General features: G+C 32.0%; 2 protein-coding genes across 6 annotated transcripts in view; one reads left to right on the top strand and one right to left on the bottom strand.

Moving 5' to 3' along the window:
* The first annotated feature begins 301 nt into the window (after positions 1 to 301).
* On the top strand, positions 302 to 11,960 carry LOC143239551 (alpha-N-acetylgalactosaminide alpha-2,6-sialyltransferase 5-like). 5 transcript variants are annotated; one of them, XM_076480726.1, is made up of 7 exons: positions 302 to 441; positions 3,141 to 3,381; positions 3,490 to 3,591; positions 4,841 to 4,976; positions 5,508 to 5,732; positions 8,876 to 8,989; positions 9,455 to 11,960. In XM_076480726.1, the coding sequence occupies exons 1-7, from the start codon at positions 430 to 432 to the stop codon at positions 9,663 to 9,665; spliced, it is 1,041 nt and encodes a 346-aa protein (XP_076336841.1). In that variant the 5' UTR covers positions 302 to 429; the 3' UTR covers positions 9,666 to 11,960. The 5 variants fall into 5 exon arrangements, with proteins under 5 accessions (XP_076336841.1, XP_076336845.1, XP_076336843.1 ...); XM_076480728.1 differs by having other exon boundaries at positions 375 to 488; XM_076480729.1 differs by lacking the exon at positions 302 to 441 and adding an exon at positions 1,252 to 2,045.
* Positions 11,961 to 12,791: 831 nt separating this feature from the next.
* Positions 12,792 to 14,732, bottom strand: part of LOC143239550 (uncharacterized) — a 55,017-nt gene continuing 53,076 nt past the window's right edge. The window contains exon 2 of the transcript XR_013021235.1: positions 12,792 to 12,902. The gene's annotated coding sequence lies outside the window, so the exon portion shown is untranslated. The remainder of the gene's footprint in view (positions 12,903 to 14,732) is intronic.

Below are 14,732 nucleotides of genomic sequence, written 5' to 3'. Positions count from 1 at the left end.
TTCTTCAAAAGTTATTTTGATCGTTATTTTCATAATTTTGCATGTTCGTACTTTTCATGAACCCATTACATTATTTACAAAAGAAACTGTGGTTACGTTTCTTTCACAACGATCACTGTTTTTGATATACTACATATAAATGAATTTTCAACACAAATAATTATTTTATTACTGGTAGCATAACAATATATGAAATTCTCATTGGTTAGGAAATAGGCCTTATAAAATGATGACACCACAAATAAAAAAAATAGAAGTTCGAATGTGTAACGTAAGTGGTTACTTCGAGTTTAATATATTACTGTGATTGGCCAATCTGCACTTGATGGATGTTTTCTCTGTTTTGTTTTTAGGCGCTTTTGACTAATATACATTCAAAAAACCGTGAAAAGTCTAATAAAAACAAGCTGTAAGTAACCCTAAACAACAATGTATAGGAAGGTGAGGAATTTTTCTGTCTAAACTTAATTGGTTTTTAGAAAGTAAAGGTATGTGAGATTTTTACTAATTACATATATTCACCAAGTCCTTAACAAAGCTGTTATAGAAATGTGCTTGTAACATTTTAAACACTTGTGCTCTCAGAGAAGAAAGTTTATGTCACCACGTGACTTAAAAATCATATTATTATCTGCTTAAATAATTCTTCAGATTTAATTTTCAGGGCTAAACAAACCTACTCTCTCAATTTAGAAACAAATGATGCGAGTCCAGGGAAACAGGACGATAATATAAACCCATACATTTTAAACAACTGTTAAAACTGGAGTTAATCTTTGTCAGTCTGAGATTTTACATTTTTCATTATTTACTTTCATTTACTGCGACAAGTTTCGATGTCTGCCTAGGTTGGAAAAATAGATTAACAGTTAAAAACCAAAGGGAATATTGTAATGACCATTTCCTTTACTTCTGGTCATCTGAAGAGTCAGTGGGAAGCTTGAGGGCCTATAATGCTAAATTTTGAGGTTTAATTCCAACAAACAGAGCAATCAGCTTTTGTTTTCCCTCATAAACAAGCAAGAAATTATTAATCTTCGTAGAAAATTATCTTTATTATAAGAAATATGAAGCGTTTTAACATGAGACTTGTAAATAACATTTGTATTCACTCTCTAATATATGATTTTTTTTTCAATTTCCTGAAGCACGATATCAGGAAAGATAATAAATAGAATAAGAATGTTTATAAATAGAAAACTGAATTTTATTATTTAATAATTAAAACAAATTATTGAAAATTTAGAATTGGGTATAATTTCACCAATAACCATTAATTCTTGATTCACAGACCAGACATGGTCAGGTGTGTTAAGGGGTTCACCTCGTAATCTGAGGGTCATGGGTTCAAATCCCCGTTGCACCAAACATGCTCGCCCTTTCAGCCGTGGGGGCGTTATAATGTGCGGTTAATCCTACTATTCGTTGGCAAAATAGTAGCCCAAAAGTTGGCGGTGGGTGGTCACGGCTAGCTGCCTTCCCTCTAGTCTTACACTACTAAATTAGGGACGGCTAACCCAGATAGCCATGGTGTTGCTTTGCGCGAAATTAAAAAGCAAAAAAACAATCTTGATTCACTATAGCTTTATAACACCACCGCGGCTGGAAGAACGATGGGGACTTGAATTCGCAGATTGCGAATACAGCGCCCAAACTATCATACCGAGTCTATAGTGTTCCTATTCCCTATATCTTAATGTTATTTCGGTAATATTTAGCGTAAACGCTGTCAACATACTTTGTAATTTAACGTATATGCTGATTTTCAATCAGAACATTTTTGTTTTCTTGTGTTCGTGCGTTTTTCTTTAACTTATTTAGCGCTCATTGAACTCTACATAAAACAGTATTTAATGTCGCAAGATTAAGCAAAATGTGCTTCGGCAAGTGCTGGGAACAGGATAAATACGAGATTAGCCCTAATTAGTCCGTGACGATCTAGGGCGCTTGGCCATTTGCCAGTAACTGTAGTGTAATTCTGATGTAATAGCGAAAAGTCGTCTGTTTTTATTCACAAGAACATAAACAAGTCTAGGTGATTACAGGTCTGTTATAATATGACAGAATATAGTTTTAATTTTCACTAAATTTGTATGTGTCTGTTTTAATATTAAATCTAGTAATTTCGGCAATGTTTAACTCTGAATTTGAAAGTTAACCAGAGAACTTATGTCATTCCGCTTCCTTATACACATTTCATATTTTCTCAACTCTTTTACAAATTTTAAAGAATATGCACTGTCTTGTGGAAAATCCAAAGGTATTCGCCAACTCAAAAACGGAAAATAGCTGAGGAGATACAATATCTTTCCTAATTCTGTACGAATTCTACTAAACGTTCCTAAGATCATCCTGAGGTGCAATATTGTGATACAGTAAATACAGAACTTCTTGAAGCCTGAAATAATTGAGAAAAGCAAAGAGAACCAGCAGACTTTCTGTAAAAATTACACATATTTCTGAGGACAGGTATCAGAATACTCAAATTCAAAGTTTATATACAGTGATATACTGAAGGGAAGGCACTTAGTCATCACCATCAACAGCCAACTTTCGGGCTATTCTCAGATTAACTGTCACATTATAGAGCAACAGATGGCAGGATATCATTGCAAACAAAATAAGTTGTAAAAGAGGCTAGAAAGGAACTTCTGTTGGTGCTAATAAAAATGTCAAACGGTCGAAGCAAAGCACATTTATCTACAGTCCAGATATGTTGACAGAGTCATATGAAAACGTGAACAGCCATGGACAGGAAAGTAATAATTGTTAACTAAGGGGAGATAGAAAATCTGTTACGACCACTTTATCCATAAAATAATAATAATAAAATCGTGAAACGTCTCAAATCAATTCTTGCAGATCCATATGCTTTATTCCAACTTTTCATATGGATTCTATTTTATGATAAAAATTATGCAACTGGTTTGGATCATTTTTTTGGTTTTTAAACATTAAACGTAAATGTTGGAGTTGTACAGTTTACCTTAATTATCATATTTAACGTGTGAGGTTATTTTGACTGACCACAACTGTTTACTTTAACTGTATTTTAATCACTTGGTACATTATGCGATTAGGAATTCTTAATGATTTCTTACCTGCTTATATTTAATTATTTTTATGTTGCTTCTTTCCAGTTAACAAACGAACAGATGTTTTCATATGCTAAATGCCTTTTGGTCCTCACAACCAGTGGATTTCTGATTCACTTGATTTTTGGTTTAAGCGACATTTCTAAAGCATCAGAAGATACATCCAAATCTGATTACTTTCCAAGCTATTTTAGTGTAAGCAAGATAAAAATACGTGACCTGTCTAAACAATATGGAGATTCTAAGAAGATTCATCCCCGACTGGTCGCTCGGAGGGATCTTTTAGGTTTGTTATTAAGGAAAACAATATGTTATTAGTTGGAAAGCTTTAAATAAATTTATATATAAAACTAAATTTGCGCTGAAAATATTAATTCGTATTATTACTTCTCAGGAGTTCAGAGTTTCAGGGGGCCTACAGGCTATCGTGACTACAATGGAGAGGTAAAAGCAATGGAGTTGAAGTGTCGGACGTGTTCCTTAGTTGGAACATCGGGTATGCATTTTAATTTTCAAAAACAAAATCATGTTCTGTAGTATTAACATAAATTGTGAAAAATTAATAGGTTTTTAAAGATTAACTTTAAGAAATTAATAGAAGTAATCTGTAAAACTGTGCTTAAAGATATAGGGTCTGGGTATGAGATACCATGCCATTTACCTTTTGTGGATACTGCTGATTCTCAAATTACAACAATAACTGTAATCGTAAATCAGTTGGATAATTATATTCTTGAGAGATTTTTCATAATTTCAAAATACGGAATCGGAACATACAGAAATGAAACACTGAAAGAGTTCAGGGAAAGAAAATATTTTCTACTACCATATCTGACACATAAAGTTTTTAAAGGTGAGAATTAAGGTATTCATATTGGTAACTCCAACTCCTGACGACTTCTAAAAAGGTATGAAATGTTATAATTTTTGGAAAGTTAGCAACAGTTTTTACTCATCGCTTACATGTACAACGTAGTCGAATAACAACTCAACAATAGTAATAAAACTTCGAAAAATTACTTTTGCCAAACAGTCTCTTTCGTAATTTAATTTTACATACATTTTTACATTTTGAGATGCAAAAATGTTATCAATGTGATATTAAAGTTTTATATGTAGTTGTAACCTTAGAAATGTAATAAAAAGTTAGATTATAATATAAAAGTAAAAGTAACAGATTTTCAGAAGTTCTGGTCGTTCTAATTAACATTTATTGTGATTCATTTCAATGAAGTTATTTTGATCAAAATTAAAGACCGAATATATATGTATATATATATTACTTTGTTGTTCCTATCTATTAAACTATCTACAAAAAACACTTTCATCTATTACAAAATTTAATCTCACAACATTCAGCTTGGCATATTTGATTATTGACCCTAATGATACGTTAAATTGTCACTTGTAGCCTCAATGGATGGAGATATATTTTAAATCATATATGCAATAATTCAAATCTATGTATTACGATAGCCATTAGAAAGCAATGTTTCAGATATACTATAAAAGTGTCTTTAGAGAAGTGTTCATAGTACTTACTGTCTTTTTCTTCCCCCAGTATTTGTATTTTATTCTTTGGTCAGATGTTAAGTATGATAACTTAAGCCTAAGCTCAGTTAGCACAAAAGTTTCCTCTATTTTGATTCAAATCATTTGATTTTACAGGAATAAAAATAACAGGGCATTCTACAATTCTCCAAAACGTTCTTCATCTTGTTTTATGGTAATTTGTATGTTTACAGGTCTACTTCTAGGATCGAAAAAAGGTGATACAATAGACCAATCAGACTGTGTGTTTCGGTTAGGTTTATCTTCTGTAAGGCAACTAGAAGATGATGTAGGGAAGAAAACAACTGCCAGACTTCTAGATAATGAAAGGTAACTTCCATATACAGTATAATCACATATAAAAATCAAATCAAATACAACAACACCTAACAAATACGTTTTACATACAATTGTTAACAATACCTACCTTATATAATAGGACGTTTGTTTGAAATTATGATTTGTGGGGCCCGACATGGCCAAGTGTGTTAAGGCGTTCGACTCGTAATCCGAAGGTTGCGGGTTCGAATCCCATTCGCACCAAATATGCTTGCCATTTCAGCCGTCGGGGCGTTATAATGTGACGGTCAATCCCACTATTCGTTGGTAAAAGAGTAGTAGCCCAAGAGTTGAGGGTGGGTGGTGATGACTAGTTGCCTTCCTTCTAGTCTTACACTGTTAAATTAGGGACGGCTAGCGCAGATAACCCTCAAGTAGCTTTGCGCGAAATTCAAAACAAACAAACAATATGATTTGTGTACAGTTGTTGGTTTTAAAATTCTCGAATGGCCACTTGTTTTAGATAGATAGACGTTAACGTTTCTCAACATATTCTTTTTGTTGTTATTTTTATTTTTGTAGCTTAAGGCGCCTACTGAAAACATTCAAGAAAATACTTACTGGTGGATTGACGAGCCAGAATGTTTTCGTGCACGACATAAGAGGTGCTGGGAGTGACTTGCATACTACGCGGACGAGATTGAAACATCTTTCTAGATACAACAAGAACGTCACATTATATTTTCTAGATAGGCATAGTGAGCACCGAGCTTTAATAGCCATGAGAGAAGCAGCAGCAGTTGTAGGGTGAGTTGTTACTATAGCTATCTTTAGTAATACACTTGTTAAGACTGGTATTGTCTGGTAACGAGATTCAGACTTGACCTGCAGGTAGCTTTCAGCCGTGAAACCTGTTACGTATTATAATTTATCTCAGACAATCCTCCAGTTTATTATGTCACGTATTACAAGTTCAAATAGTCTGAAACTGAGATGAATTATAATTTGGATTTTGACGTTAAATGAATGCAGAGAAGTATCAATTTTATGATGTTTGTCAACACACAAATTGATACACACAGTTTTCTTTATTAACACAAATATATATTTTTAATATAGAAAGAATAACATAATTTATAATAAAAGTTGTTAAAAATTATGATTTATATACAAAAACTTTACAAATTTACAAACCATATTTAATCGTCTATCTGGTCTAGAACTGAATATTTTACCAACGGTTTACGTCGAACGAATTAACTATGAGTTGAATGAGGTACAATTCACTTAATGGGGTGATAGATAGCTCTTCACATAGAGTTTTTTACAACTGAACTTATGTAATGTCTTCGTAGAAATACTGACATCCGAAGTTAATTTGATAAAGTTAAACGGTTTGTGATATAATTTCGCGATTCATAAATGTTAATTATAGTTACATCTTCCAATAGTTTTCTCGCGTTGCATTGGTTGCCTTTTATAAGCTTGAGAAAACATTTTCTAGAAATTTCAGCTAAGGCAAAAATACTGGCAATCATTAGTATTTACATACGCTAATGGTGCATTATTGATTCTTACAATCGAGAAGCTTGTACAATTTTAGTGAATAGGCGGGAATTTCACAATACAGATTTAACAGTATAAGCTACATACATGTAGAAAAATATATTTAACTGAAACAAACATCGATATTAAAAGAAATATATAACAGTAAATCCATTACAGAACGATAACAAATGAAAATCAATCCCATTTCTGTTGGTAAAAGAGTAGCTCAATAGTTGGCGGTAGGTGGTGTTAACTAGTTGCCTTTCTTATAGTCTGTCACTAATAAACTAGGTACAGTTAGCGTAGATAGCCATCAAGTAATCTTATAAGAACTATAAAAAAACAAAAGAGTGGATGTATTTTGATGTATTGACAACTAAATTCTGAGCAGTATGATCAGTTACTATCTCAGAGGTTCTAACTAAAAATGTTTTGCTTTTCTCCAAGTTTTCCTTTAGAACTCAAAAGATAAAATAGTAGAATTCTTATAATTTTAGATGCTTGTTATATTAAAGAAGCAACTTTTCATAAGCTAGAAGAGCAACTTCATTTTCATACAACTTGAATGCAATCTCCTTTATCTAAAACTAATCGATTGTCAATATTATAATTACACAGAAAGAGAAATACTAATTATGTTTCTCAAGTAATGTCTAAAGGTGTCTTAAATGACGGTCAAATAATTAAAAGTGTTTTAAACCCTTTTAAAGAGTAAGAAATATAAACTCTAGGAGGAATTGGAATGATGCTTTCTTGTAATCTTAAAATAGACTTTCGTATTAAACGCCAGCTAACATCGGATTGAACCGTGATAATAACTTGGAACTCGAAGTGGTATAGATCTATAAAATGGTAAATGGTCGCTTGCTCCATTTTTCATCCAGGAATAAGCAAGATCTGTAAATGATCCATAAATGTCAACAGAGGATTATAGTGGTAAATTTGAGGTTCAATTTCATTATAAAGATGCTTGTTCATACTGAAATCAGGCGGTTGTATGTTTAAAAGTATATCATTCAAGTCGTACTGTTTGAGGAAACTTTAGAGATTTCGAGACCAATAATTTGTACCATTATAGTCCATCAGCGTGAAAATTCATCACTGCAGAGTTGACATAACTAGGTACATTAAGAACCTTATTATTTCTTCTAAAAGAATTAAAACCCCAAATCGGGCCCCGAGAACATTTCCCACATCATTACACTATTTCTAGAATTTTGAACATGAGAACATCATAAGGTGGTCAAATTCCTTACGTTCTTATTAATCCATATTTATATTATTATGTAAGTAAGAAGAACGTGAAAATTAAACCATGATATCACAATACATGTTTCCAATCTTTTGTTGACTATAGTTTATGTTGTAAACACAAATTGAAGTCATTATCCCTTTTTTATATCTGCTAAGTGGTTTTCAAAAGATTGTCACCTGTCATGTAAGAAAGTTTGCAACGTACACAGTTATAAATAGTCGAATGTTGACGGAATCAATTAATGGAACATTATTTGACGTGTGGTGCACTTTGAAAATCTATCTGGCTTTTGTCAGTCTGTCTCCAGCGTCAATCCCTCTAGATGCATACGTAATTCATTTCGATTGTCACAGTGGAGAGGCTTTCATGACACATTTCTTTGAACGACCACCCAAAGAAAAAGTCTATATTTAAGACACTATTACTTGACGAGCACCCATTATCATACATATGTTGATAAATCCTTTTTTTGAATCTCCCATTGGGACAACGGTAAGCCTACGGATTTATAACTCTAAAATCAAGGGTTCGATTCCCCTCGGATAACCTGATTTTGTGGCTTTACTATAAGAAAACACATACGTACACACACGCCTTTCTTCTGCCATTTATATTGTAGATAAACCATGTTATGATCACTTCACCATATTTATAGGGCTTAAGTAATATCATAACAAGTTTATCGTGAATAAACAAATAATTCAGGTGTTTGACAAGTGCGATTGGATGTCGTAATAAAGTGGCATGTCCGTGAGTCCTTTAGAATATAGCAGTAAAAACCAAAATATAACATCAGATTTCGTTGTTAGAAATGGTAAAAAAACGTTTAGGTTATGAATATAAGCTGTGTCTTACAGCAAGTCTTACTCTTATCATATCATGGTTTACTTTTGATAAGAATATATTAATCTTTATCTAAGTTCTTTATTTTTAGACGATTATTGCCAAGCTTTTAAAAGATAAACAAGTATCATCAAGTTGACAAAGTGTTGTGAACATGGCGATACCTGTTTTAAAATAATATTTACTGAACCTTAGTCTTCTTATTATTCTTGAAACTACCATAATAGTAACGTGCTATTGTAATATCAGAATTCTTTTATTTTAAATTCTAACCCAGGTTATTAATAAATCATGTTTTCTGTAGCTATAAGATGTTAGGTGTTCAACCCTCAACACTTTGGTATGCTATTTATATCATGACTGATGCTGGATGCTCAAGTGTTAAAATTATTGATGTGCCAGATCCAAAATATTGCAAGTACGTTATTTTTCCATTATTCTGTTGATTTTTGTATAACTGTATTGAAATATTGTTTCTAAATTTATGCATGTTATTTTATTTTAAACATGGCAAATTTTTTGGCACTTTTTAATTAATAGATCTGACCAATATACAACATTTTTGCTTTAGATTTTAAAACATGTCGTACGTGGGAATTCAAAGGCATAAAATCTTTAAGTCACCTGCTCAAAATGGAATTAGAGAAGACCATCCTAACGTTTTTGAAAATGTTAATAAAAGCATAATGTAAAACAAACTTTAAAGCTTCTCGAATAATATTTGTTACTAGTTATATAACAATAAATACATTGTTGAGATTATTGTAAGCAGCTTCCTAATCTATTGTTGGTCTTAAGCAAAAAAAAGTGCTCAACAATTCTTATCATTATTTTGACTTTTAGACTTAAATGTGTTTTCATTTGAAGTATATTGTATATGTAGGCGATCTGTTCGTGGTTTTATTCGATCCCAGTACTGGGACAGACATTCTCCACCCGTGTGCTCATCTGGCAATGATATCGGAGCTACAGGGGAGTTTACTGCAGATTCGCTACCTCTGAGAATATATGATAGAAGAGCAGTACACGGCTGGTCTCTCTCACAGGACGTAACCTTCCTCTCACCATCCTGGCCTCAAAATAATTTTAAGTAAAAACGACTAATTTCATACTAAACATGAATCTTCACCTCTATCAAATATGATGCATGCTTTGTAATGTGTTCTTTTTGAGTATTTTAGAAGTAACTAAAGTTACTTGCAATCCTTGCACAGTGTGATCATTGTGAACTTTATTTGACTAAACCAGCTGGTTACCCTAAAATATTTATGCTGTTGATTTCAGGAAGGCAGAAACCGACAGGTTTTAAATAAAGTATTTATCTGTTATTTCTTTAAAATACTATACAATACTGTTTCTTCCCTTCCTGTAACGATACAGCATAAATTGCTAGTAATTGTATATCCAGAAAGGCTTTGGATAGTTCAGAGAAAAATTAGGCCTAATGTATGTGTTTATTTCCTATTAGTTTTTGTCTCATATACTAAATGTATATAACTATTTCTGTTACAGATCATGAGCTGCATAGGTTCTGTGTCAGAAATATATGAAAGTGTACTATCTGTATTAAACTGTTCATGCTGTGTCAGTGGGAAAAGAACTAACATTTAGGTTAATTAGAATTACTTGACCTATATACGTATAGACGGAGATAGCTATCTTCAATGAGTTTAAACCACTTTTGTAAATTGCAACAAAATTGTTTTAATGTTTTTGGGTTTGTATATATCGCACTAAATGAGGATGAAACTAAAACTTAAAAACAATACAGATGTATGCGTTTTTTTTACGTTCTATAAACTTCTTTTTACCTTAGTAAACAATTCTTTGAATTTATAACAATGTATTTATACTTACTAAATTCAAGAAATGTTGATTAACTTTTCGTTAGCAGTGACTTTTCTTTCCAGACTCCAAGATGATTAATATTTTATTCTCTGTGCTAGTTAGACTATTTTATAACTAAGTTGCAATGTGTCACATTGTAAGAACATAAATAACGTATATATATCTATATACAAAGTGTGTAACTTTGTGTAAACAAATACAATTTTTTTCAGAACGACTAAACATATATGAATTGTAAAATCGGTTTACTTCTGCAACATTTTCATGAAGTTTTTATTAAGATATATGCTTATAATTTATGTTTTAGAAAAGTATTACTCTGGGTTCAAGCATATGATTTCTGATAGAATAGATATTCAGATTTTCATGAATATTATGAACGAGAAACATATTCATAACAAATAAAGTAAAAGACAAGCACTTTTTCCCTTACCGTATAATTATGACAGCAAGAAGAATGAAACTGTGTAAGTTTTCTGTTTATTCTCATAAGTAACAGAAATTTCCATATTACTTTTCTTGACTATTGGTTGTCAATAATAGTCTTAATACGAGATATTATTATAGTTATTATCTTCATATATATAGAAATTTGATGTTTCTATTTATTTGTTGTTAAGTTCAATGCTACACAAAAGGTTTGACTATCTGTGAAACGCCCACCCTGCATCACCAGTGAACTGGTTTTCATAAACCTTTAAAAAAAATGTAAGATAATGAACCATAAGAGACGGGAGTGGCCTAGGGGTTAGCCTACCAGTCAGTAAATCTTATGTTCATGGTTCGTGTTATGTTGCTGCAAAAGTGTTCTTCTCAAGCTGTGCTCCTTAAGACAGAGTTGTAAGAGTTGCTGTCAAATTCCACTACTCCATTAAAGTTGTCCAAAAATTCACGATAGATGTTTTTGGCAGCTGCTTTCCCTCAAGCTTAACATTCAAAATTAGGGACGGCTAATGCAATTAGTCCTTTGGTAGTTTTATGCAAATATTCAAAATAAACTAAACCTAAATGATATATATATAATCTTAAAGGATACACAGTTTGACAAGAATGGTTTCATAGGTTTAACTATAAATAACAACAGCTTTTGGTGCCGTATTCGTAGCTTCATTTAGACACAAGCGATTTTGAAAATCAAAATGGTAGTGACACATTTTAAGTAACTGAAATATATTTTAATAAGTAGCGCCACATCCAAACGTTAGTTTTATAGTTGTTTTGAAATAGCAAGAAGGTATAATTCGTCATTTCAAATATAATGCTTTGATATGCTTGATATATTTCTTTTTATAATTTAAATTTGTATAGTTAATTTATTACTTTATATCATATTACATGTGGTATTATACTATACCGTATGTATTATTATGTACAGACATAATTATACGTAAGATTCAATTTTTATCACACATTAAGAGAATCATTTACAGTATAATAGGAACCTATAAGTTTAAATCACAAATGATTACTGAAGGGTTTTTGCATGGATTGATATTGTATACTAATGGATATTATATAAAATAAAATAACGTATATGTTCTCATTATGTTTTGTAGTTTTATTTACCAGTAGTTGTATTGTCGATGGAACAGTGTTTAAAGTATGTGTGACACGTTTTTCCTCTCAATATTTTTTTTCTTATTTGGGCAGCTCCTCACTTCTATTATGTGACTGTTTTATCAACTGTGCCCTAACACAAAAAAGTTAATCAAACACTACTTTACAAGTGACAAAAAAATAAAAAACTGGAGCAAGACAATAAACATTCCCTATAACAGAGTATTTTACCGTGATACAGAGTTTAAAAGGTCAAATTAATAAAGAAATATTAGTAACACAACAGAAAAAGAAATTAATAATACAATTCTTACCCACTTGGTTAAACTAGTATCACACTTGTCTCGGGTTTCTAAACCCAGATTTCGGTGTTATAAGCCTTCAAACTTAACACTTTATAAACATGATTTTATTGTTAATACTTTTCGAACAACTAAAACGTTTCTTGTAAACACGGCGATACACAGCTTTTATAATATATCACTTCCAATCTCAGATAATCTCCGTTTGTATTGTTTTTTTTCACACATTTCAAACATGTATGTTATGAACTCCATCATTTATATGTATTAAAACAAGTTTCGGTCAGTTACACTCAATTTCTCCAAATTCGACAAGTTTCACGAGTCCAGATCCTTTTTTTCTTTTCTGTAACACTTCTTCTTTTAATTGTCAATTTCCATTTCAGTTGAATTTAACCGTTATCATAAACACCTGTAAATAACTTTGAAATTTTGAAACTTTTTTTTGCTATATAAAAGAATGAAAAGGAGAAAGCTCTCAAAACCAGATCATACATGGCGTTTGTGTGTGACATCCACATTATCCACATCATTATGACGTCAAGCTAGGTTGGATCGGAATAGGAAAGCCAGGAAAACTCCCGGTATCGGAGACACAGAAATACATTCGCACCCTGTCAAGCCCTGTAAAAAAAAAAAAAGTAATAAATTATCGCAAATCTATGACTGAAAATTATTATGAAGAAGTTGGTTTGTTTTTTAATTTCGCGCAAAGCTACTCAAGGGCTATCTGCGCTAGCCGTCCCTAATTTTGTAGTGTAGTACTACAGGGTTAGGAAGCTAGTCATCACCACCCACCGCCAACTCTTGGGCTACTCTTTTATCAATGAATAGTGGGATTGACCGTAACTTTATAACGCCACTACGGCTGAAAGGAAAAGCATCTTTAGTGTGACGGAGATTAGAACCCGCGACCTTCAGATTACGAGTCGAACGCCTTAACCCACCTGGCCATGTCGGGCACCATTTATGAAGAAGTCTTTATTAAAAAGGACTGAAGATACCAATAATCTGTAGTAAAGAGAACAACTTAGTAAAATGAAAAGTGTGTATCTATTTATATGATCGTCATCGTATATTTTAATTTTTTATCCAAAGACACGTTTGCTTAGTGATATATGTAGTTAATTCAAGAGCAAGATGTAGCACGCTCCTTGGAAATTAACATTTTATGTATTATTTTATTTATTCCTTTTGTGTATTGCTACTTTCATGCAGAATAGTTTTGGTTTCAAGTAGTTTCCCATAAGTTTTGACGGCGTTTACACTAGTTATAAAAACTCACTTCGTTTTATGTCAGTTTACAGGGACGTTCGTAGATGAAACAGAAAAAACTATTTCGATAGCCAGTGTACGTTACTTTTGTGTAACTGTTTCATACTCAAACTATATTAATTAACCGCGAGAAACAAGGATATTGTGATTGACGATTTTACTTATTTTATTCTTCGTGGATAGATGGCGCCAAAACTGTTTGGGTTGAAATTTACGAATGTGGCCACAAGAAGTTGAATAAATCATTTTGTCGATTGTAAGAAATCCAAAGTTTCACCTAAAATAGTTAGATGTAGTATGTTTCTAGAGGTATTGTTTTCCCATTATCTAATGTTTTCTATACACCTTTTAAAATAAGTACTCATCCAGTTGTTTAAAATCGCTAAAAACGTGAAAATAGTTAAAAATATATAAAATATGTTTTGAATAATCATTTTTCATCATCACGTGCAAGAAAAACCAATACAAAACAACAGGTGAAAGTTGCCAGAGCTGAACCACTATTTTAAATAAAGGGTGAGAGTAACTGTTTGTTGATTTAAAGTTTATTGTATCTTCCTAAGATAGTTTCTTGAATTTGACTTTAAATGTTCATTTCTCGGTTTAAAGTTGACCACCTAGGACTACCGCGGTAAGTCTGAAGTTTTATAAGAATAAAAAATGGGGTTTCAATACTCCTGATGGGTGTTATACCAATTTAGACAACTTTTCATGAATTTCATTCTACTATATGTTTTACCTTATTACCTTATTCATTTGATATTTTACTATTCCAATCGAAACTGGAGACCCAAGCTCAGATAGTAAGGTTTTCTTACTCACCCTCACCCTCATGATAGGACTTTTTGTGTATTTTTGCCTTTTATATTCTTCTGTGACTAGTAACCTTCCCATAACTGTCTGCAGATTTTGAACGCGATATAATATAGAACATTGTGGGCTGGAGCCCCATTACTTCACTCTCTTGACTTCTTACATTGTTTTTTTTTATTTTACCCTATTAATATAATTATTTCTCTACTTTTGAGGTTTTGCGAACAGGCGTTAAGACTGACAGACGTTGTATTGTTATGTGGTGCTATTTCTGCAGTCACTAGAATACACCTCATATGCCTGCGCCTAGGGAACTTTGTAGTCAGGTAATATAGAATAACAGACTTTATAAATTGGGTTAATAAC

This window comes from Tachypleus tridentatus, chromosome 13 (genome assembly GCF_004210375.1).
Source record: "Tachypleus tridentatus isolate NWPU-2018 chromosome 13, ASM421037v1, whole genome shotgun sequence".
In the NCBI taxonomy this organism is placed as follows: Eukaryota; Metazoa; Arthropoda; class Merostomata; order Xiphosura; family Limulidae; genus Tachypleus; species Tachypleus tridentatus.
Note: the sequence above shows the minus strand (reverse complement) of the source record. Positions and strands in the feature narration are given on the sequence as shown.

Coding starts and splice junctions, on each gene's coding strand:
- LOC143239551 (XM_076480726.1), top strand. Junction 3,592..4,840: donor TTCCTTAGTTGGAACATCGG/GTATGCATTTTA, acceptor GTATGTTTACAG/GTCTACTTCTAGGATCGAAA. Junction 8,990..9,454: donor CCAGATCCAAAATATTGCAA/GTACGTTATTTT, acceptor TTGTATATGTAG/GCGATCTGTTCGTGGTTTTA.